This window comes from Musca autumnalis, unplaced genomic scaffold, assembly GCF_047663935.1.
Source record: "Musca autumnalis isolate F117 unplaced genomic scaffold, ASM4766393v1 scaffold_4, whole genome shotgun sequence".
NCBI classification, from domain to species: domain Eukaryota; kingdom Metazoa; phylum Arthropoda; class Insecta; order Diptera; family Muscidae; genus Musca; species Musca autumnalis.
The window spans coordinates 107528368-107551676 of NW_027411977.1; the positions used below are offsets into that span (position 1 = coordinate 107528368).

At 36.4% G+C, this 23309-nt stretch overlaps 1 protein-coding gene across 3 annotated transcripts in view; it reads left to right on the top strand.

Annotated features, from left to right (window-relative positions):
• PXo (P[[i]]-sensitive XPR1 orthologue) overlaps positions 1-23309 on the top strand; it is a 167934-nt gene that overhangs the window by 126388 nt on the left and 18237 nt on the right. For all 3 annotated transcript variants that reach the window (XM_073987038.1, XM_073987036.1, XM_073987037.1), the window contains one exon: positions 12444-12613. In XM_073987038.1, the coding sequence (XP_073843139.1) occupies positions 12444-12613 (170 nt within the window). The remainder of the gene's footprint in view (positions 1-12443; positions 12614-23309) is intronic.

A 23309-nucleotide genomic window follows, 5' to 3' on the forward strand; every position in this document is an offset into this window, starting at 1 on the left:
ACAATTATATTTTTTAAGCGCTGTAACATAATACAAAGAGGGTCAAAGAGTAAGACCGCAACAGGATTCCCAAGAATTCCTCAAATTTTTAGCTGGGATTTCTTGTGAAAAATATTTAAAATTCCCGGGAATCCGTATCTGCAGTGCTGCTCAAAGCATTTGCAGATGAAGGGACTATTGCACATCTTTATTTTGTGCTTCTCTGAAGGAATTTGTATATTAAAAATGGTACCATTAGTGAAAACGTCAATTGTGGGTGTTCTCACTAGAAAGAATGGCGGTTGGTTTCTTGTCGTGAGCCTCGAAAATATTTCAATAGTGGAAATATTTTCCTCAAGATTCATCCACCGAGGAATAATGAAAATAGAAAAAAGGAAAGAAAATGCAATTTATTAGGATTTTGTAGTAAGAACAATAATGGTTCTTCTTTATTGAATTCAGTGAAACAGGACGACTTCTTACCAAGGACAACAGTACTGGTTGATGCTTAGTTGACAAGTTTTTATTGAAAGGAAATTACAATGTAAATTTAGTACGAAAGTTCAGAGAGAGAGCAAATGAGAGCATACAGGTACAATTCTGAGCATAGACTAATAAATCGTATAGACAAAGAGATTGTAATTTGTTTCTTTTTTGTAGGTGTCGCCGGTATGCAAAGTACCTAATCTTTTCACACAATTGCACAATGTTTTGGGACAAATTACAATATTGTTTTGGATTTGTTTATATGAGGATGTTGATCTGGCCAAAGATTATCCATATTTTGTCTTTTATCAGAATAAATAGTTTAAAATCTATAGTAACTTTAAATAAAACTACTAACGCCATCTACCAATTTTCGAAAATTTCGAAGATAAATGCTGAGAGCAAATAAATGTCTTTAAATTTATTAGTCTATGTAGTAACTTTAAATAAAACTACTAACGCCATCTACCAATTTTCGAAAATTTCGAAGATAAATGCTGAGAGCAAATAAATGTCTTTAAATTTATTAGTCTATGTTATTAGTCTATGTTCTGAGCAGAACTAGGGATGTCGAATGCGAATATTTCGGAACCAAGAAAAATATAAATAGGGTTGCCAATTGGGGAAATCCGCCGTAAACAATTAGTAAAAAAAAACAAAAAAAAAATCTTAAAATGTAGTGAAATGTTTTGTTTCAAAAACCACTTTTTGCAAAAGTGCCGTTTTCATTCAGTGGAGTTTAAACAATATTTTAAGCCATATTCACATGCATAGTTTTTTCTGCAAATCTATTACAAATTGAATTTAATATTTACTGAATCACATAAAACAACAACATACAAAAAATGTGGAAAAGTGAAATTTCCTACAATCGCCAAAACTGTATTCTAAAATTACAACAAATTTTATACCTCAAATATTTTTGCAAAATGACTGCTATTAGCTATTTTCGTCCAAAATTCGAGTTACCATAGGTAATCATATCTATCACCTTTTTCTCAAGTTCGTACGATTTTTATTCATATGAATGAGTTCTTCCAAAATTGTTGATAATAAATATCGTTATTTTCATTATACTGCAGCACTTGCCTTCCAAATCAGAAAATTCCAAACAAAAATGAATGGCATTTTGCTTAAAAAATCATTAAGTGCCACAAATATGTATATACATACCCACTGTACATTCGCGGGCGTTTGCCAAAAGTGGAGTGGACTATATAGCTTCTTCTGATGCGGTGGCAACTCCCACGGATGCAATTATAACCAATAAAAAGGCAGATTTAGGTTAGGTTTGTGCGGTTGAGCAAAATAAGGCTTTATTTCGTGTTCTTCATGCAACGACTGTTTTAATCCAAGTGAAAAAATATCATACATTATGTTTTGGTGTTGAAGACATTTTGTTTAAATGGTATTACATGAAACAAGTGGAATTAGGTACAAATTGTAGCATTTTAAAGAATGAGTGAAAGCTCTTTTAATTCATAAGTGAAATGTTACCAGATTGATAGCATATAAAGTATTGATCGTAATTCTACCCACACAGACGCTATCTGTATCTAAATGACGAAATAAATTAAGAATTTGTTTTTTTAAGTCTTTATTTGTTATAGTAATTCCCGTCAATTGTTTCATATTTTTAATATAAAATATGGATTAAATAACGATTTTATTCATTTTGGGCTTAATGTAAAAACTGACACTAGTGTGATTATTTGATTATATCATTAACACACTTAATTACTTAGTTGGCCCTCTACAAAACATGTGTCCATAGGCCGAAATAAGAATTCAATTATTTTATATTTGTTGCCTTACAAAGGTAATCCAATTTTTAATACCTTTCGATCTTCGATCTCGTCTTCCACTTGTTTAATCCATTGAAGCCTTGGTCTTCCAGTTCTTCGTATTTCGCCAAGCGGGTTCATCATCGCTCATACTGAAGGCTGTTTCCTTGTCTGAAACCTCTTTTGGCACTGAATTGTTCGGGGAATTTCTTTGAACCGGGTATCAATTAAATCATCTTACAAAGCCAAAATTTAGGGGGGATACCAAATTCAGACATGGCTTGGAATACCATTGAACACAAGGGGCTGTCGAAGGCTGATCTATTGTCGACAACAAGATAGTGTCGATCTGGATCTCATGGGTTTTTTTTCAGAATTTTCCTCAGGTAAATATCTGCTCAATGGTGGATTTACCAGGTTTAAAGCCTCATTGGTATGGTCCAATTACTTTGTTGACCATAGGCTTTAGTCGTTCGCTCAATTTACATACCTGAAACTATCTTATAAGCGATAGGAGGCAGACTTATGCCACTATACACCATTTTCAACTGTAATTCAGAAAATACCAGTTGTAATTCAGACATTTTATTTGAAATTCAGATGTTTTATTTGTAATTCAGACATTGTATTTGGAATTCAGATATTCCATTTGAAATTCAGAAATTGTATTTGAAATTCGGAACTCGTCAATTTAAATTCAGAAATTCCATTTTAAATTCAGATAATTCATTTAAATTTCAGAAAATTTCAATTGAAATTCATATATTCCATTTGAAATTCAGATATTCCATTTGAAATTCAGAATATTTCAATTGAAATTCGGAGTTTCCACTTTAAATTCAGAAAATATCAGTTGAAATTCAGAATATCCATTTTAAATTCAGAACACGTCAATTGAAATTCAGAATTTTCATTTGAAATTCAGATATTCCATTTGAAATTCAGAATATTTCAATTGAAATTCAGAAAATTTCATTTATAATTCAGAATACTAATAACAAGTATAATAAAAACGTATCGTAACAGTATAATAAAAACGTATCGACGCCGTGGAGCCTTGAGAGGAAACGATGCAAAAGAGTGGGTCCAGTCGGTTTTGTCCAAATGGGTGGAAATGAGGAACCAATTGTCGGAACTCGTTCTTGTTGTGAATATCGCTCCATGTCACAATAGATTGGAGGAAATATTTTTGCAATCCCCCGCGTCTCTTTTATGGTTATCGCCTTAACCTCCTCAATTAAACCCAATCAAAATTATATGGGGTAAAATAAAAACTTATGTAAAAGGGAATTTGTCCATTCCAACCGTGACACCACCAAACATCGGTCAGAAGAGGTTGCAATATTTGGAATCTGTAATAGACGAAGCTTTGTTAACTATTAGTGTCGGCGACTGCATTCGAGGCATTCAACACTCCTCAACACTCCACGAAGAAGCCCTATCTCTGGAAGATATACCGGTGGGACGATAGATTATTTTACATTTGTTTTTAACTGTTAACACTATGTATTTACATAGCATATTGATTATATGCGTTGCATTGTCATTGCAATGCGTCCTTAATTTTCCGCCATTTTATTTATAATCCTATCATCACTTTAGTCGTTCGCTGTTTTTCTTGTTAATGTAAATAAAACTCAATACATTATTAAAAATATGTTTAATAGATTATTTTCTGAATTTCAATTGAATATTTCTGAATTTCAATTCAAAATTTCTGAATTTCAATTGATGTATTCTGAATTTCAAATGGAATTTCTGAATTTCAAATGAAAAATCTTAATTTCAATTGACGTGTTCTGAATTTAAAATGGAATATCTGAATTTTAAATGGAATTCCTGAATTTCAAATGGAAATTCGGAATTTCAATAGAAAAATTCTGAATATCAAATGGAAATTCCGAATTTCAAATGGAATATCTGAATTTCAATTGCAATATTCTGAATTTCAAATGGAATTTCTGAATTTCAAATGGAAAATCTGAAATTCAAATGAAGTATTCTGAATTTGAAACGGAATATCTGAATTACAAATATAATGTCTGAATTACAAATAAAACATCTGAATTTCAAATAAAATGACTGAATTACAACTGGTATTTTCTGAATAACAGTTGAAAATGGTGTAGTTAGAACACAAAGTCTTATCTCCTTTCTTGTGGATGGGAACAGGATGCTAAGGTACCAATCGTCGGGTATGCGGTCTTCCTTCCAGATGTTGTTAACTAGCTAACGCAATATCCTTATCTGCGTGTCGCCTCCGGTTTTGAAAAGCTCATCTGATAAGCCATCGCAATCTGCTGCCTTATTATTCTTCTGTCGGTTTATTGCTGTCGTTACCTCATTTTTGTCGCGTGGTACACATTCAATACCATCTTCTGGGATTGGATCTGTGGAATCTTCGTCGACTTCCCTACTATTGGATACCATCAGTTTGGAAAATTGCTCTTTCCATACCTTCCAAATTACCTTGCAGGTCTCTAAGGAAGGATGTGCCTGTACCAAAGCTATCAGTTTGATGTTTCACTCTTTGGTAGCATTTTTGGATTACTTTCCACCTCCTGTACATCTCGATTTTTTACACACTCCCGCTTTCCTGCAGAAAAGACGTTTCTCCATTCCCGCTTTCTCCCGATATGCGCTATATGCTGCAATTTTCTCTTCGGTAACGCATTTTTCTCTATGGTAGCCAAGTTTGCATTTTGCGGTTGTTTGCATGGAGTGGGCAATACTTTGCCACTGTGCTGATATCTCATCGAGATTAGAAGTGCTTTAATTAAGCAATTGGGCCAGTTGAGTGGAATATGCAGTGGCTATTTGTTGTGGTTGCAACTTACCTATGCCCAACTTTCGTATTATGTTTGTTCGTACTTTATTTGCTACGTTTAATCGAGTACGTACCTTTTCTGCGACAAGGTGGTGGTCCGAGTTTTTCTTTGCTCCTCGGAACGATCGTACATCTAATATGTTCGATGAATGTCTTCCATCTATCACAACGTGATCAATTTGATTTTATGTTTTTTGGTCTGGAGACAGCCAGTTGCGCTTGTGAATGCCGAGATGTTTAAACCTGCTCACTACCATGTTTTTTGCCGCAGCGAAGTCTATCAACTGAATTTCCCGACTGTTGAGTCAAAGATATTATCTTTTCCAATTTTGATATTACAAACGCCTAGAATAGCACAAAGGTAATATGCTTCTTTTAAGCGCTCGTAAAATACATATCTATGCATATTTTTGTTTCTTTTCGTCCTTGAAAAAAAAAAGCTTTTATCCTTATTGTAGCAAGTCTTTTATCAGATATTTTAAGACAGCGAACATCCCAGGCGCAGATTATGGCATTCAAAACGCTTGCAGTTATGGTTAACTTTAGAGGCGTTCCATTTCCTGATTCTTTGTTTTTTATAGTATGATGTTTTTCGGATGGGTGGGTTACTATCCCAGCCCAAGTTATTAACGGGTGTTAAAGTTAGTTACCCAGGTGACACCATGGGGAGTTCTGTTTCCACTTGAGATGAAAGAGAGACCACGACAAGTGTTGGGCTTTTCCGGTCAGGACCGTTGCTCGTATTTTTCATCCCCTGCGTCACCCAAGGAAATAGTAATATATAAAATACTTTCCAGAAACACAAACCAAGTAATGACTTTATTCAGTAAATTTAGTCAGTAGTAACTACTTACAAATTGACCGCAAAATTCATTATTTTTACATGGGTAGGAAGTACTTCCTTAAATATATATTTTAAGTCAGTGTTCACCAGCAACAACAAATTTAACCGCTGCGTTTGTGTTGGGCACACACACGAGATTATCTATTCCTCTCTAGATAAGCGTCGTGTGCGTTAATTCATTGCTATAACAAAGAAGATGATCGGTGGTGAGAGTATCGTTGAAACTCACCACAATTTAGATTGTGTGTATTCACACAGACACGGCTCGCGAGCCCAGTGGTGATTAACACTGTTTTAAGTACATATTCAACCACATACCAACAGTCGAAAAAAAATAAAAACATACGTTGTATTTTTTGAACAATTGAGGTGAATTCATGTTCAAATTCAACACTCCACATTTTTATTGTTTTTCATTTTGCCCTCTGCTGGTATCGAACACACAAACTTTTGATTTATAGCAGTGTTAATCACCACTGGGCTCGAGAGCCGTGTCTGTGTGAACACACACAATCTCAATTGTGATGAGTTTGAACGTTGTTCTCACAACAGATCATCTTCTTTGTTTTGGCAATGAATTAACGCACACGATGTTTATCTAGAGCAGCGACGACCACAGAAATACAACCAAAGCGAAGACATGTATGAACGTATGAGTGAAAAAAGCAACAACCACATTATGTTTTTGTTTGTTTTCATTCATTTACACTGTACGTGAGAGAGAGAAGCAAATGCAAAAACAACTCAGTGGGCGCCCTCACTATACGGTCTAAGCATGGTACAATTAGAAAGGTAGATGCCTCAGCCCAGCTGATCGAATCTAAAACGTCAAAAAACTATGAATTCGCCATGAAAAATCAAAACAAAAAACCATATGATTCGGTAAGTAAGAGATAGCATGTCTACACTTTATAGACAAACACAAGCGATAAAAAGAGGCAACAAGAGACCATTTGGCGAAAATTTTGACAGTTTACATTACAAAAAAAGTTGCTTTGTTGTAGCAATTCGCCGATGCATCTACCTTTCTTATTGTACCATGGGTCTAAGCAAAGAAGCTCGACCCTGATCTAGAGCAGGGTGAGGCAGAGAAAATTTGTGGGTCTCTCTTGTGCTCTCAATGAGCGTAAATTTGTTATCGCTCACTTAGAGCACATGGGCTCTCTTGTGAGTCACAATGCCTACCATTGATCTAGAGAGGGATAGATAATATCGTGTGTGTGCCCAACACAAACACAGCGGCTGAATTTGTTTTTGCTGGTGAACACTGATTTATAGCCAAACACACCACTCTTACGGACAGTCAATGCTGCTTAAAGACATACATGTACATTAGGGTTATGACTTTTTGACATTTTTCCTCAAAAATGATTTCCTGTAGCAGGGATGAATGAACTTTTGCCTATTAATCACTATGCTATCGTTTATTCCATTGAAATATAAAAAAAGTTCACGCACAAATCGATTTTAAAAAAATAATTTTTTGAAAAAGTATATGAAATGAAAAAAAATTTTTTTTCAAAAAATTATTTTTTGTTACACGAATGAATAAATATAAGCCTACTAATAATTATAATAACGTTTATTTCATTCAAATATTAAAAAAGTCGCGAAAAAAGTCACTTTGAAAAAATTTTAAATTTTTTGTTTTTTGTTAAAAAATTATATTTTTGAATAAAAGCGTTTACGACATTTTTACGATTCTCAGAATTGAAGAAAAATAGTGAGAAATAAATTTTATGTCATTTTAATTACCTCATGTGGCTCTAAAGTTTATTTTCAATTATATATGTATCTGTTTTCAGTGACTTCAAAAAATTGTCCATAATTTTGATAAATTCAAATTTTAAAATCATTTTGTGCGTGAGGTTTTTTCACCGAATCACCTTATAATTAAAATTTTATGTAATCTTATGGCAAAACTCATCACGCTATGATACAGGGATATGAGGTTGTAAAAAAGTCATAACCCTAATGTACATCTAACAAGTAAAAAGTATCAGCCTATGTGAATTGAAACTTTCATCAACGGACAGATCGAATGTATTTAGTGTCTTTTCAGAATTTTGTGGCCTTTTTTGGACATTTGAACTTGCCGTCAAAAATGTGGATTAGGATTAAAGTTCAAAATTGTTGTGGAGAAGGTACTTGAAGGAATGGACCGACATAGTCTATTATGGAAGTGGATGTTATTTTCGGAGTCATATCTTTTCTACAGATATCGCGCCCACTAGTCCTTTCAGTGGGTCATCGTATTACTTTTGGACAAGTACATATGCCGGAAGCATGGACTTATTCACGGAAAACATAATATCGCTGTATATATTTCTAAAGAATCTTTGAACAGACCCTAAACAGCACTTAGAGGGGGAGGGGTGGTACCCTAAGGAGAGGACCGATATTAGCCATTTTAAAAGTTAAACTAAATTTGGACAAAATATTAGGAGATCCAAAGTTTGGACCAAATTAGTTGCCCCGTTAAAGAGATATTGTTTAAGTTAGAAACTCTCTATTGGTATTTTCACTACAAATCTCCAGGGAGCCTTTGTTCGCCTAGTTCGGATCGCAGAGAGGCCTCCCTTCCTTAAGTGTTCTCTACAAACCCTCAGAGAAACTATGTTCGCTTACGGCGGACCGTAGGGTGATATTTCCAATCATTGCCCTACAAATCTTCTCAGAGACTATGTTCGCTCAGCGCGGATTGTAGAGAGTACTCTCATGGTAGTGGAATTTCTCTGCAATTTCTCCCTGGAACTATATTCGCTCAGTTCGGAACGTAGTGAGAACTTTCCAATAAGCAGTGATTGCCACAGCCTTGATTCACTCTCGGTTTTCATACACAAAACACTTATTAGTCATTTCTTCACCTGTACAGACGTATGTACTTTTTATAAGTCAGTTTATCACCTAAACATCCTTGTTTATACACGCGAATTGTAACGCGTCTCACCCACACCAGGTAAAGTCATCGTACTTTTCGCCTTAATAAATCACCCACACCAATATTATTATTTATGCCAACTAAAAACCTTTGTGTTTTATTTTTTCTCCTTTTTTACTTATCGGTTACACTCGGGTTTGTATCACTTGCTCATCTCCACAAACAACAACTATTCTCTGCGGCCTTTCTGAGCTATCACTTAAACAGATATCGTACGTACCATTTTAGTGAAATTTTTTTAAATATAGGGAGGAAGTACCGGAACTTGTGGACCAGTATTTCCCATCTTCGAACTAAAACTATGTTTGGACAAAATATCACAAAAGCAAAATTTTGGACCAAATCGGGTGATCAGTTCGAGAATTATCGTGTTCTCCAGCCACCACATAGGTGTCATAGGGGTTTTTTACACCTTTCCGTCTGTTTTCTAAAGAAGTATAAACTTGCCCCTGAAAAAAAAACTTTTACCGTGGTAATGGAGCCCGCTAATGCAAGTTGCTTCAATAAAAATCAAAGTGATTCGAGAGCAGGCCTTAAGGTAAACTCATCCGAAATTATGTGTGAGAGTTACCCGGGGGAGTAGACAAATATAGTCCATATTCGAAGCTGGTATACATATGGTAGATATATTAGGATGTGTAAAGTATGGACCAAATTGGCCACTCCCTTCAAGAGTTATCGTGCGCACAATTTTTCCGAACGTTTTTGAACTTTTGTGGGGAGGTACCTGAAAGAGTTGTCCGATATGGTTTATCTTCTATGGATATTTAAACTAAGTTTGGACAAAATATTACGAGGGAACAATTTTGGACCGAATCGGCTGATCCGTTCGAGAGTTATGGTGCGCTCCAACCACTACACACGGGTTTTTTTGCACCTTTCAGACTATTTTCTCAGTAAGTATGGACTTGCCCCTGATGAAACTTGTACCGTCGTATGGGGGGGCAGTGAATACAAGTTACAACAAAGCGATTCAAGAGCAGGTCCTAAACTGAACTTTTCCGAATCGGTTTATCTGTTCGAGAGTTATCGTGCGCTCCAGCCAGAACACACAACCCTAATATTTGTAGCCAGACACATAAGCTCTGCGCTACCGTACTCACTACTTAGTAATGAGTAAAGTAAATAATTATGTATAAGCCATTATATATGTACTACCTGATAATGCCGGGTGTAATGAGCTCTCATTACTTGGTAATGCATAAAGTAATGACATGTTCCTAACAAATGTTTACTATGTTAAGTTTATAAACAATATTTTTTTAAAACACAATTAAGTTAAAATATATATCCTTAATTACTGAAATAAAAATAAATACATAACAAAATTGTTATGCATTTGCTTCGGATTATTGTTCACCATTGAGACATTTTTTATATTTTTTCATCGAATATGTATGTACATTAGGGTGGGGCGATTTATATAGAAGGAAAAGACGTAATGGGCCCTTCATGTTTCTGATTCTTGCGATTTTACTGAGCACTACATTGGAATTCGAGATTCCCGATTTTGATATGTCCTTTAAATGTTTTTATGAAAAACTATAAAAGATAGCTGAAAATCACTAAAAGTTATTCTGAAATAAGGTAATTTAACTACAGTTATACCCCCCAGCGTATAACTACCATACCATAAATAAAATAATTTATATACATAAATCATACGCCGCACATACGGCTAAAAGTTGCTCAAAACTCAAAATATAAAAATCGCATTTTTAAAAACGAACTGTTGGTAAGCAGTAACCTTACCCTTTTCCCCATTCGTAATGACCATCCGCAACCTTTTACAGTTAACCAATCCAACGCAGCAGCCGATTCAACTCATGCATAATGAAAGCAAAAAAGTACATATTCGAATACTATAAAATTAGATGAACATTAAAATGAAAATATTTTCGCGAAAATTTATATTTTCACGGTTTTTTTGTTTTTGTATGTTCTCTGTACCTCTCGTCAAACAAAAATAACACTGTACAAAACACTGATACTACCCGTGCTAATGTATGGTTCCGAAGCATGGGTACTTGCTCAAGCAGATAAGGCAGTGCTTTGTGTGTTTGAGAGAAAAATTCTTCGAAAGATCTACGGGCCAATCTGTGTTGACGGCGAATATCGGCGTCGTATGAACATCGAGCTGTATCAACTATACAATGACATCAATATAGTTGAACGAATCGAGATACAACGATTGCGATGGCTAGGCCATGTTATAAGAATGAGTGATGATGAACCAGCTAAAAAGGCGTATAAATACGGGCCGCATGGAGGTTCTCGCAGATCTGGAAGGCCAAAGCTTCGTTGGAGCGAACAAGTGAAACGAGATATCACAAAGCTACATATCCCAGATTGGGAAAATACAGCAGCAAACAGAGAGGATTGGAGATTTTTTCTTAGTTCGGCTTATGGAACAAATGTTCTGTAAAAGGCCAGCTAAGTAAGTAAGTATGTTCTCCGTACAAGATAAGCTTACACAAATTCCAAATTGTTTTTTGCATCTTCTCTCTATAATAGTGGTGGCACATCTCTTCTTTCATGCATATTTTTTTATGATAAGATTTATGATAACTCAAAATTCAAAAGTGAAAAAGGGCATGTTGCGAACTATTGCGGACATAATTACTTTTGGTGATGTATGTGCTTAAGTCCCCAACATCAGATCCAATCATAATATTTTGCGCATATTTGCGCGATTCAGAAAAATCACGTTTTTTCTGAAGTAAAATTGGAATAATTTATGTAAAACAATTAAAAAAATAAAAATATTTTGGTAACGTTTGCCAACACTTAGTTTTGGTCTTATAAGCGGGACTTTTATTTATAAGAATGTATCATACCTTTTGATATAAGTTTCACGATTTTTTCTCATATAAAAGTGGAATAATTTAAATAAAAAATCGAATGGATATATATATATATATATATATATAAATCTGAACCGATTTGAACCAAAATTGACACACTGTTGTCTGGGCTAGTTCTGGATGCATGTACCAATTTTAAGCTTGATCATATCGGATGCTAATATACATAGATGGGAGCTTTATCCAAATCTGGGCAGATCTTCATTATTTTCTACAGAAATAGTTCGTTGATCGAAGATATGATCCGATTATAAATGAGCTTTACATGAGTTTTAATCAACTTTTAACGTACGTTTCCCCTCTGTGCGTCGGTGGAGATAGAATTCGCGAATTTCATAAATATATGACAATAAAGTAACAAATAAAGGATGATCGATGTTCAAAAATGCTTTTGTGATGTACTAGAGAGTTCTTAACTATTACCTTTTCTACAATTTGTGTCTTAGTATTGGATCGAATATCTCAGTGGTTTGGCTGTTATATGTCAAAATATATAGAAAAATGTGACAAAAGCCTGATGAAAAACTTCAAGTAAAAATCGGGAGGTTCGATTTTCACCGTAGACATATGGTCCAGTAGACTTGTTTGTTCAGTACAATACCGGAATATGATGTTCAAATTGCACCATCCTAATGTTCATATATAGACGATTTATTTGATTTATACATATTTCACATTTTCAGTATGAAATCTGATATATTTTCTTTGTTATTTTTAGCTGATTATGCGAACTCAAGGGATAATCCTTGGTTCTATTGTTGGATTTTTGCCGCCATTGTATCCTCCTGTTATGCATACACATGGGATATCAAATTTGATTGGGGACTTTTCGATGCCAAAGCTGGTGATAATACATTTCTGAGAGAAGAGATTGTTTACACATCCACGGTAAGAACCAAATCATTGTTTATGTTATTCAGTATTAAGTATCATGACAAACAATAAAGGTGCCAAAGTAGACATTTGTAACATTTATGCATAAGTTGAATTTTATTTTAGTTAAAATTTTACATAATATCAAATATATTATTTGATTTAATTAAACTTCAATACAAGTAAGAAAGTATCTGTAAGCTGTGACGGAGACATACCCTCAGCCACTGAAAAAAACCAAACCTTATATAAAATATATTGATTTTGTATAATGAGTTTGTTTTAAAAACTGTAAGTACCTTAATGTGGGGCTATTTCAAATCATTCAAATATTCCAAACATTTTTAGTAACCAAACTTTTTCATAAAGTACTCGAAATATTAAATCACGTTTAACTAAGTTTGGAAGAAATTTTTGAAAAAGGTTTAGAGTTACCTTGTACAATAGTCATTGTAGTATGTGCATGCAGGATTTTTGGAGCTTTTGGGCCGTTATTTCAGGAAGTATTGACTTACTTCGGAAAAAATTTTACCGTTGTATATGAGGCCGCAAAACAAGCAGATTAATTAAAAAATGAAAATTTGTAACAGCCTTTATTATACGGTTATAGGGCACAAAATTCTACGTCTGTACAGAAAATATCAAGATCATATGTTGTTTACTTTCACAGTTACACTGTGCTAAAATTGAACTTTTTTTTTTATTATTTATTTTATTTTCAAATTCATTACATTTAGTATAAAAAAGGTCCCGCGCCAGGAGGCATAGATGGGACTAGTTGGCAAATTATTATTCAGAAATGAAAAATAAAGTAAATATACATACATATATAAAACTTCAATTATCTATATATAATAATAATTATTATAGTAATGAAAATATTTTAATTTGTACTCAATATCATAGCAGAAGTGACTCAAGATCATCTGTAATATATTTTTTTGATGCAGATTTAAAACTTGAAATCGTTTGTATCGTTTTCAAATTTAAAGGGAGGTTATTGTAATATATTCAATACGCTGTTTGGTTTTTTCAAATCTACATCTTGGAACTCTTAAGTTTATCATATTTCTAGTATTGAAATTTGCTTGATTTTGTCGGAAAACTATTGTATGATAGCCAATATTCATTACAGATTTAAAAACATATTTTAATATTCCATATTTGTACAATCCATAAATTGGAAGTATATTTGTGCATACATTCTTAAAGAGTTGCAAAGTAGAAAAATTCATTGGTACATTGAACACTAATTTCAGTGCTTTGTTTTGCAATCTTTGTAAAGCTTTAAAATTTACATTATTTCTGTTATGCGCGTAAGCAGTTATCAAATAATTCAAATGCGACTCTATCAAACAATGGTATATCATCGATTTGGACTTGACATCCAATTTATTTTTAAACTTGTACAATACTCCTAAGGCAGGGGCAATTTTCATCTTAAGTGAGTTGATATGCTTATCCCTTTTCTTCACATTTTCAAAAGGATTGGTCTATTTTACAGTGTTTTAACGGTGTTTTATTTAACTTGCATTTCAATTCTAGTAACTCATTTTTCACACAGTTGCAGTTGACCAATCAAACTGAAACTTTGCACACTTTTCAGATTTGGATAACAATACATGAATATGGGCCCAATTTTTCCTACAGCCCCCATATAGCAGTACCACCCGATTTCAGGTATTTTGGAGTTTTTATCTTCATTTTTGGCCGAATTAGCTGTCATTTAGCATTTTCAATGATACAGACATTTCCCCACCAAAAATTGTGAACATAGGTCCAGGTTTTGGTATAGCCCCTTATAGCATTACCACCCGATTTCAAGTATTATGAGGATTTTATCTTCATTTTGAGGCCGAATTGGCTGTAACTTGGCATTTGGAGTCCCCAATGGTACAGAAACTTCCCCACCTTTATATAACGGCACTACACGATTTCAGGCATTTTAAAGTTTTTATCTACATTTTCGGCCTAAATTGGCTATAATTTTGTTCTCAGTGGTCAAAAAATGTGTTTACTATAAAGATAAAAATAAAATATAATTTAAAAAAATTAAGTTTCAGTGTTTTATTTAGAAATGCACTTAAAACAAGGAAATAATTTGTCGCTTAGCCTCAATAAATATATTCTTTCTCATGATGGAATCTCTCAAATAAAACGCTTGCATTTAAATTATAATTGGTGGCAAAATTAAACGGCAAGCGTTTTATTTGAGGGATTCTATCATGAGAAAGAATATATTTATTGAGGCTAAGCGACAAATTATTTCCTAGTTTTAAGTGCATTTCTAAATAAAACACTGAAACTTATTTTTTTTAAATTATATTTTATTACACCTATAAGGGCACCAACATAACAAAATGTTTAAACGAAATTTTTACGATATCTTAACCAATTTTTTTTAAAAATGCTACTAAGTGCAAAATTTGTCGAATTTTACTGCTCCTATACATACATACACATACATATGTTCCCACAACATCCCCGAAGGGACAGGGGAGACTTCTCTCATACCAATGAGTGCACGCCGATTCATATTGGCTCAATGATATGGGACCTACTGTTTATTGCCGAGTCCGAACGGCGTGTCCTAAGACACCACTTGTAGAGAAGTTTTTCAAAGCTGAACTACTCAGGAAATGTCGCCAGCATTACTGAGGGGGAATTATTACTTTTAATTACTGCTCCTATACATAGATGTTATTCCAAAATGAGAATATATGGGACGATACTTAGTAAAAATATTTTTAGTCCCTTCAAAATGCACAATTCACAATTTAATCAACTTTAGTTGCAATATGTGCCTAAAATATTCGAAAACTCCCTAATTTGACTGCACCTATATATGGGGGCTATTCCAAAACATTGATCTATATGTCCAGTTTTTTGCAAGATGAATTCATAGGCTCTTAGAACAATAAATCCTAATATGCAGAAAAATACTAAAAAATGTGTTCAAGACCCTCAAAATACATAAAATCGGGAGATATCCTCATTTAGGAGCCACATTGAAGTATTGATATAACTTTTCATTTATCACAATATATTAGTTTAATCAATAATTGAACGTATTGAAAAATTTTAGATTATCTAAATAAGAAATGCATATAAAAACGTGAAAATACTTCATATTTTTATATTACCAATTTATGAGGGCTTTGACAAACCCTCTTCTAGCCCCTGATATGCACCAAAACTGTGTTCCGTTATATTGTTTAAGACGTAGACATTCGAAAAATATTAACATTAGACCACCCAAATGCTCCCCTGAACTAATCTGCCTCGGCTTGGATCTCACCCCACTGTGCGTCGGGGTTTCATAAAGGGTCGTCATAAAGAGAGCCGCAAGGGCAACTTAATGAAAAAGAATTCAAAACGATACGAGAGGTGCTCCTAAAATGCACTTTACCCGATTTTTGTTTGGGATGTATCCGAAGGAGTAGATCGATATAGTCCATACTCGAGTCCGATATATATCTGGAAGTAATAATAATACGATGTGCAAAGTTTGGACCAATTGCCCGAAGGAGTGGACCGATATTGCCCATCTTCAAACGTAAATTTATTTTGAACAAAATATTACGATACCAAAATTTGGTGCGAATCGGTTCATCCGTTCGAGAGTTATCGTCCGCACCAGCCAGCCAGACAGACGGACGGACGAATTTAGTCCAAAGATGGTTAGGGTATAAAACCGTTATTTTGATGAGGCAAATTTTTGGTCGTATCAAAGTGTATATATCCTTTCTAGCCTAAAGGCTGAGGGTATAATGATTGATATCAGTGGTATCCTTAAGCTTTCAATCAATTTATAAACAACTAGCAAAATGCCCGCTACTTCGTATGCGGAAAAGCAATAATATACAAATAAACAATATTTAATATGGTGAACACTGAAATTTTTTATGTACTAATACTATTTGAATTGATATTTAATTTCATTCAAGTACTGTTCGTACACGTTTTGCTCAAGTATCAAAAAAAGACCTCTACACTGCAACCGCGGCCTACACTTTATTTTCCTGTCCATGTTTTATTAGAAAGGTATGGGTATTTTGAAATTTTGATCCACATTTTCCAACCGAGTTTTGGAATTTGTGATATCAAAATGTAGAAAACCTTTATTCAAAATATGTTACCCTATATAACATTAATTTTTGACACATTTTATCTCAGGTCTTTTTATTCTCAGGGTGTAAAAACCTTGTAAAACATTAGCCGCATATATCTACCTTTTCAAATGAACTTACTATAACGTTCAGAATAGACAACAAAAATAAAAACAATTTTGTTGAAAATCCTGGATCTTAGCTGAAATGTTACAGTTTTAGCTCTACTTGTTCCCCCAATGTCAATGGTATTACATGTAGAAATCTTTCATACATTTAAAGGCGGTTTTTAATAAACATTCTGATCCAATCTCAACAGTGGTCCTTAAAACAAATTGCATTTATCGATTCATTCAATACCAGTGCTTCAATATTTAGTATCATTTAATATTTCTAGTACACTTATTGTACGACCACCTCTAACAATGAACATGATAAATAAATAAGAATTCCACTTCTATTCCTTAGCACAATACCAAATTTATTGTTCAATTTTATACTTTTCACACACTAATTATATAATTCCAGCTTTATTGCCACAACCAACGTCAAATTTAATACCATTTAGTACATTTCGTTTTTCTCAATAAATCAGCCAGCCCTCAACCTAATTTCAGAATTTGTATGCATTTCAAAAAATCCTTATCTAAACACCAACACAATCCCTCATACAACAATTCGAAGTTTCACCTATAACCCTTCATGCAACACCAAACTGGTACCAAATTTAGTACTTATAATATGTATAAGTTTGAAAAAGTACTTCCTTTTATCCAAAATTATATCCCAACCGCGATTTAGGGTTTTTCGTATACATAAGTAGGAATTTCCAAAACTTCGTCTCTATATCCACTCTAAACGTCAACTGCTACGCTAATACCGAATTTCACAATTTCAGTTCCACCCATTTACACAATTACAGTTTGAACCAAATTCTGTGCCATTTAGTACTTTTCGTACACTTATTGTACGTATATCCACAACCACATCCATATCTCAATCCTACGCACTAACAGCGGCTATAATACCAAATTTCCGAATTCCACCTCTATTCATAATACCATTAATACTTTTCGTAACTATCTCCAACGAATAAAAGTTACGGTGCAGGGCCTAAATAACCCAGTACCGGCGGGGAATAGTGATCTGCCTGCGAGTCACACCTCGTCGTCATCAAGCGATCGTGAGCAAACATCTCCCACAGATGTGGGTGCCTTGGCATCTGTGGTCGACGGTACTGCTACAAGCACGCAACCGAAAGGTAAAAAAGATGAGGAGAAAGGGAAGCGAAGGGGGAGTTTAATCTGGACCCAGCCATCCGAGGATGGGAGCGACCCTGACTCCGAATCAGACCGCAGTTGCAAAATCAACACCACCGTTGTGGAGAAGCCCGTTAACGAGGAGGTCCACAAGATGGTAGAAGAGGTAAGCGAAAGCATATCTAAACTTACAACGGAGAAAAAAGTTCGGTGGACTGGAGCCCAGAGACGTAGGTACCAGAGGATCCAGGCACAGCTAAACAAAAAACAGCGGGCCGCACCAAAAGAGATCAACAATCCCTCCACTTCCTCGGAAGCGGCGAAGAGGATTAGATCTCCAGAGGAAGAAAATACCGCCAAACCAAGTAAGAAGAAAATGAGCTTCCCACCATCAAATGCCCCAAGCAATTCCTCTCAAAACCCACGCGAAGGAGACTGCCCAAAGAACCCTTCGACGGAGGGCGAAAAGGAGTGCTCGGGCACGAAGAAGGTGAGCGCGACCGCGGAATCCTCTGGAAGTACCAAGGGCTCTGATAAGAAGCCCAGGGCCTTCCAGAAGAGGAAGATGGGCGCAGAGACTGGCTCGGAGCCGCCATCTACTTACGCCAAGGTGGCCAGGAAGAACTACAGGGACGAGAGGTGCTATGCAGTGATCGATACCAGTAGAGGGTCCGGCAGATTACCTAAAGAACACCAGCAGGCCATCGAAAATATGGTCAGCGATAAAATACTGGAACACATTCTAAAAAGTGGGCCAATAAAAATAGTCAGCAGCGAGCTCAAAGGGGACCTTTTAGTATACCACTTGGGACCGCACGCGAACCCGGCCGCTCTCGAGGAAGTCATCAACAGTGTGACAACTCCTTGGGAAGGCGGAAAATTGAAGCTGGTGAGGAAGGACGAGATACCTCATCTGACTAAAGCGACGGTTTACGTCAAAGGGTATGGCTGCAAGTTCGAGACAGAACGCATGCTCGAGGTCTTTGGCAAGCAAAATGAGACCTTGGAAGTGAAGAGGTGGGAAGTCTTCCACAGGGAGGAGAAAGAGGATGGCACTCTCCTTGTGGTTGGAATTGACGACCTCTCACTATCCAGTCTTACAAAGACAAAGGGTAAGGCGTACTACATCTGTAATGCAGTCACCTTTAAAGTTGGAAGGGCACGAGTCGGGGAAGAAGAAGAGGATGCCCACCAAACCAGCAAGGAGGACAAACCACCGAGCAATTCCGAAGAGGGGGTCGAAGCCATCAGCGACTCCCAAGAAGCACGATTACTGGATGACTCATGATTGAGGTCATCCAGATAAACCTCCATCGGAGCGAAACGGCAACTCAAGCCCTGATGGATAAAATAAACAAAGGTAAAATACACATCGGTTTAATCCAGGAACCTTGGACCGTAAAGAACAAGGTTTCCGGACTAAACCACATTAATTACCAACTCTTTTACGCTAATACAGGAAACCGACCGAGGACCTGTATTATATGCCATAAAAACTTATGCTTTCTTTTCTCCCCAGAGTTGTCAACCTCGGACGCCACAGTGTTGAAGCAAGGGAATGGTAATATATACCTCGCATCAATCTACCTGCCGTTCGACTCGCCGACATTACCACCTTCGTCGGAGCTACAGCAACTGGTGAGGAAAATCAAGCAAACAGGTAACGAAGTACTAGTAGGTAGCGATGCTAACTCTCACCACATTTCGTGGGGTAGTACTAATACTAACAAGAGGGGTCAAGCCCTTCTAGAATTTTTGAATACTAACGACCTGATAACCCTTAACATAGGAAATACACCAACCTTTGTTAACAGAGTTAGGGAGGAAGTATTAGATGTAACAATATGTTCAGAAAATCTAATAAACGAGGTACATGAGTGGAGAGTTTCAAAGGAACACTCCTTCTCTGACCATAGGTATATTAGGTTTAAAATATCAAGGCCACCGCCGAATCCGATAACTTTCCGAAATAAATCCAAAACTAATTGGGCTAAATTCGGAAAACAAGTTAAAGATAGACTAGGGCAAGAAGTTGAGGTTTGCCTAAGCAATGAAGATATTGATAGGAATGTCAATAAACTAACAGAGGCTCTAGTAAGGTCTTTCGAAGAAAGTTGTCCACTTCGAGAGAGGAAATCTGCCTACGAAAAACCCTGGATGACAGGGGAAATTCGTAACAAAGGCAAAGAGGTCCGAAGACTTTACAATAGGGCAAAACGTAAAAAAGCAGCTGTATTCTGGGACAACTACCAAACAAAACTAAAAGAATACAACAAAATGACAAGAAACGCCAAACGGAACTCCTGGAAGCTTTTTTGTGAACAGGTAGATAGCGTGAATGACGTCTCTAAAATTAAAAAGTTTCTATCTAAAACTCACTCACAACCCGAGCTTCTGGTTGATGAGACGGGTAAAAAGATGGAAACAGCCGAGGAAACTCTAAGCCTTCTGATGAGAACGCACTTCCCGTCGAGTACTACGGCACATACGGTGTCACCGATGGAGATAGCTTATGCATCAGAAGAAGCACCAAAAATCAACAACTTGATGATTAAAGAAGCAATAATGAGCTTCTCACCATACAAAGCAGCGGGACCAGACCAGATTTTCCCAGCCTTACTTCAAAGGGAAGTGGACTATATTTCGTCCAATCTGGTCGAGATTTTCAATGCTTGCTTAAACTTTGCGTATACTCCATTGGCCTGGCAAGAGGCAAGGGTAGTATTCATTCCCAAGCCCGGCAAGTCAAGTTATGCAATACCAAAATCTTATCGTCCGATAAGTTTAACTTCATTCTTACTCAAAACAATGGAACGGACGGTCGACACCATGATAAAGAGTAACATCCCTAACGATATGCTCAAGTACAAACAACATGCATACGTAAAAGGTAGATCAGTGGAAACCGCATTACATGAGGTAGTACACCACATAGAGAGAACCTTCGAGATGAAATTGTATACTCTCGCAGTTTGCATCGACATCGAAGGAGCGTTCAACAACGTCAGCACCGAAACGCTAATCCACTCCTTAGACGAGTTTCAGGTAAACCGGGCCTTGAGGCACTGGATAGACCACATGCTAAGGAATAGATGGATAAGCTGCGCGCTACAAGACGTAACAAAAAGAGACAAAGTTGGTCAGGGGACGCCACAGGGAGGAATACTATCACCTCTCCTATGGGTTACCACCATAAATAGTCTACTAAGGAACTTAACCGACGAAGGATTTGAACCCATCTGCTATGCAGACGACGTTATAATACTTCTTAGGGGAAAGAATCCAAATATACTCTGTAGAAGGGCCGAAACGGCTCTAAAAATAGCATACAACTGGGCTAGACCGAGAGGTCTAAATGTCAACCCGGAAAAAACAGAATTATGTCTATTCACTAGGAAAACGAAAATAGGAGCTTACGAAGAACCCGTTTTCCTAGATAAGATGATAAACATTTCTCCAACAATTAAGTACCTGGGAGTAATTCTAGACAGGAAACTTAAATGGAGAGACCATATTCAGGAAAGGGCTAATAAAGCCCACAGATGTTGGTCAACCTGCAGAAGAGCTATAGGCTCAAAATGGGGTTTCAATCCTAGGATGACACACTGGTTATACAGAAGCGTAATTAGACCGATTCTAACTTACGCTTCTGTGGTATGGTGGACATCTACGGACAAGAAATGCAACGTAAAAGTACTGCAAAAAGTCCAAAGAACGTGCTGCTTAAGTATTAGCGGGGCAATGAGGACTACACCAACTAGGGCTTTAGAGACAATTTTATTTGTCCACCCAATAGAAATTCAGGTAAGGTATGAGGCAGCCATCGCAGCTATAAGACTTAAGTCGATGAGCGAGTGGATCGTAAGAGACCACCAAACATACCACCAAAACATATTACAGGTTACAACGGGTGAGTCAATAGATCATATTGTATCAGACCGTATACCTGAAACAATTGAATCCGCCTTGTGTGAAATTTTAATACCAGACAGGGACATGTGGATCGATGGAACCCTAGAACGGATGCCAACTGGAAGCTGTGGGTTCACAGATGGGGCCGTTCTAGGGGGGAGAACGGGTCTGGGTCTATATATCGAAGACCAGGAAACTAGAATCTCCCTTCGACTGCCGGATCATAATACGATCCTACAGGCCGAAATCCGAGCGATCACAGAGTGTCTGAACTGGTTTAAAGCTAACACAAGGCCAATCACTGTAAACATCCTAACGGACAGTAAAGCAGCGATTAAAGCAATAACAAGCAAGACGGTGAAATCAAAAACTGTCCTGCAGTGTAAAAAATCAATCAACGACTACTCCCACCATGGTTCTGTTAACATTATATGGGTACCAGGACATAAAGGGATTAGGGGTAACGAGATAGCCAACTCCTTGGCAAGGCAAGCCAGAGAGCAAGCTACGATAAGCCTAGATAATGCTAAGCCTTTAAAAGCGACGCGTCTAGAGTTAAAAGCATGGGCAGAAAACGCCCATACATCCCTCTGGAACACTGAAGAGAAAGGAAAAAATACAAAAATCCTCTGGGGAAACCCAGACCAGGATAAAACAAAGGAACTCCTGCAAATGAGTAAAAAAGACATTAGTAGACTGACAGGCATCTTTACAGGACACCTAGGGCTACAAGCACACCTGCACAAAATCGGTTGTGCAGAAAGCAGCGAATGCAGAGCATGCGGAGAGGACGACGAAACGTTGGAACACTATCTCTGTCATTGCCCAGCCTTCGCGACGCTAAGAAACCAATTTCTAGGAAATAACACTATACCAGAACTCCACCAAATTAGGGCAAGCGAGTTCAAAAACTTAAGAGATTATGTCAATGGCACAGAATTTCTTAACTGATAAATTTATTTTCTTTCCAATAAATTAAGCAATAAAAAATTTATTCCCCTTAGGCTTCCGAAATTAGAGCGCACAACAGGCCTATACTGGCTTAAGTGTATGCCCCATACGGGCATGTGGCGATTCTTATATTCGCCCCTCTTTTCAACCTAACCTAACCTAACCTATCTCCAACAGTAATTCCAAATTTCACCTCTATCCGTCCACCCAAATCTAAATTGTACCAAATTTAGTACCATGTAGTACTTTTCGCGACCATAAATACGAACTTCCAAAACTATATCAGTCCTACACCCCAACAGAAATCTAAATTTCAGGATTCCAGTTCTGTCCGTTCACTCAAATCCAAATTGATCCATATTTAGTACCATTTAGTACTTTCGTACTCACAAGTACGAATTTCTAAAACCATCTCAAACCTACAATCCAACAGCAATGTTAATTTCAAATATCAGGATTCCAGCGCTATCCGTTCACCAA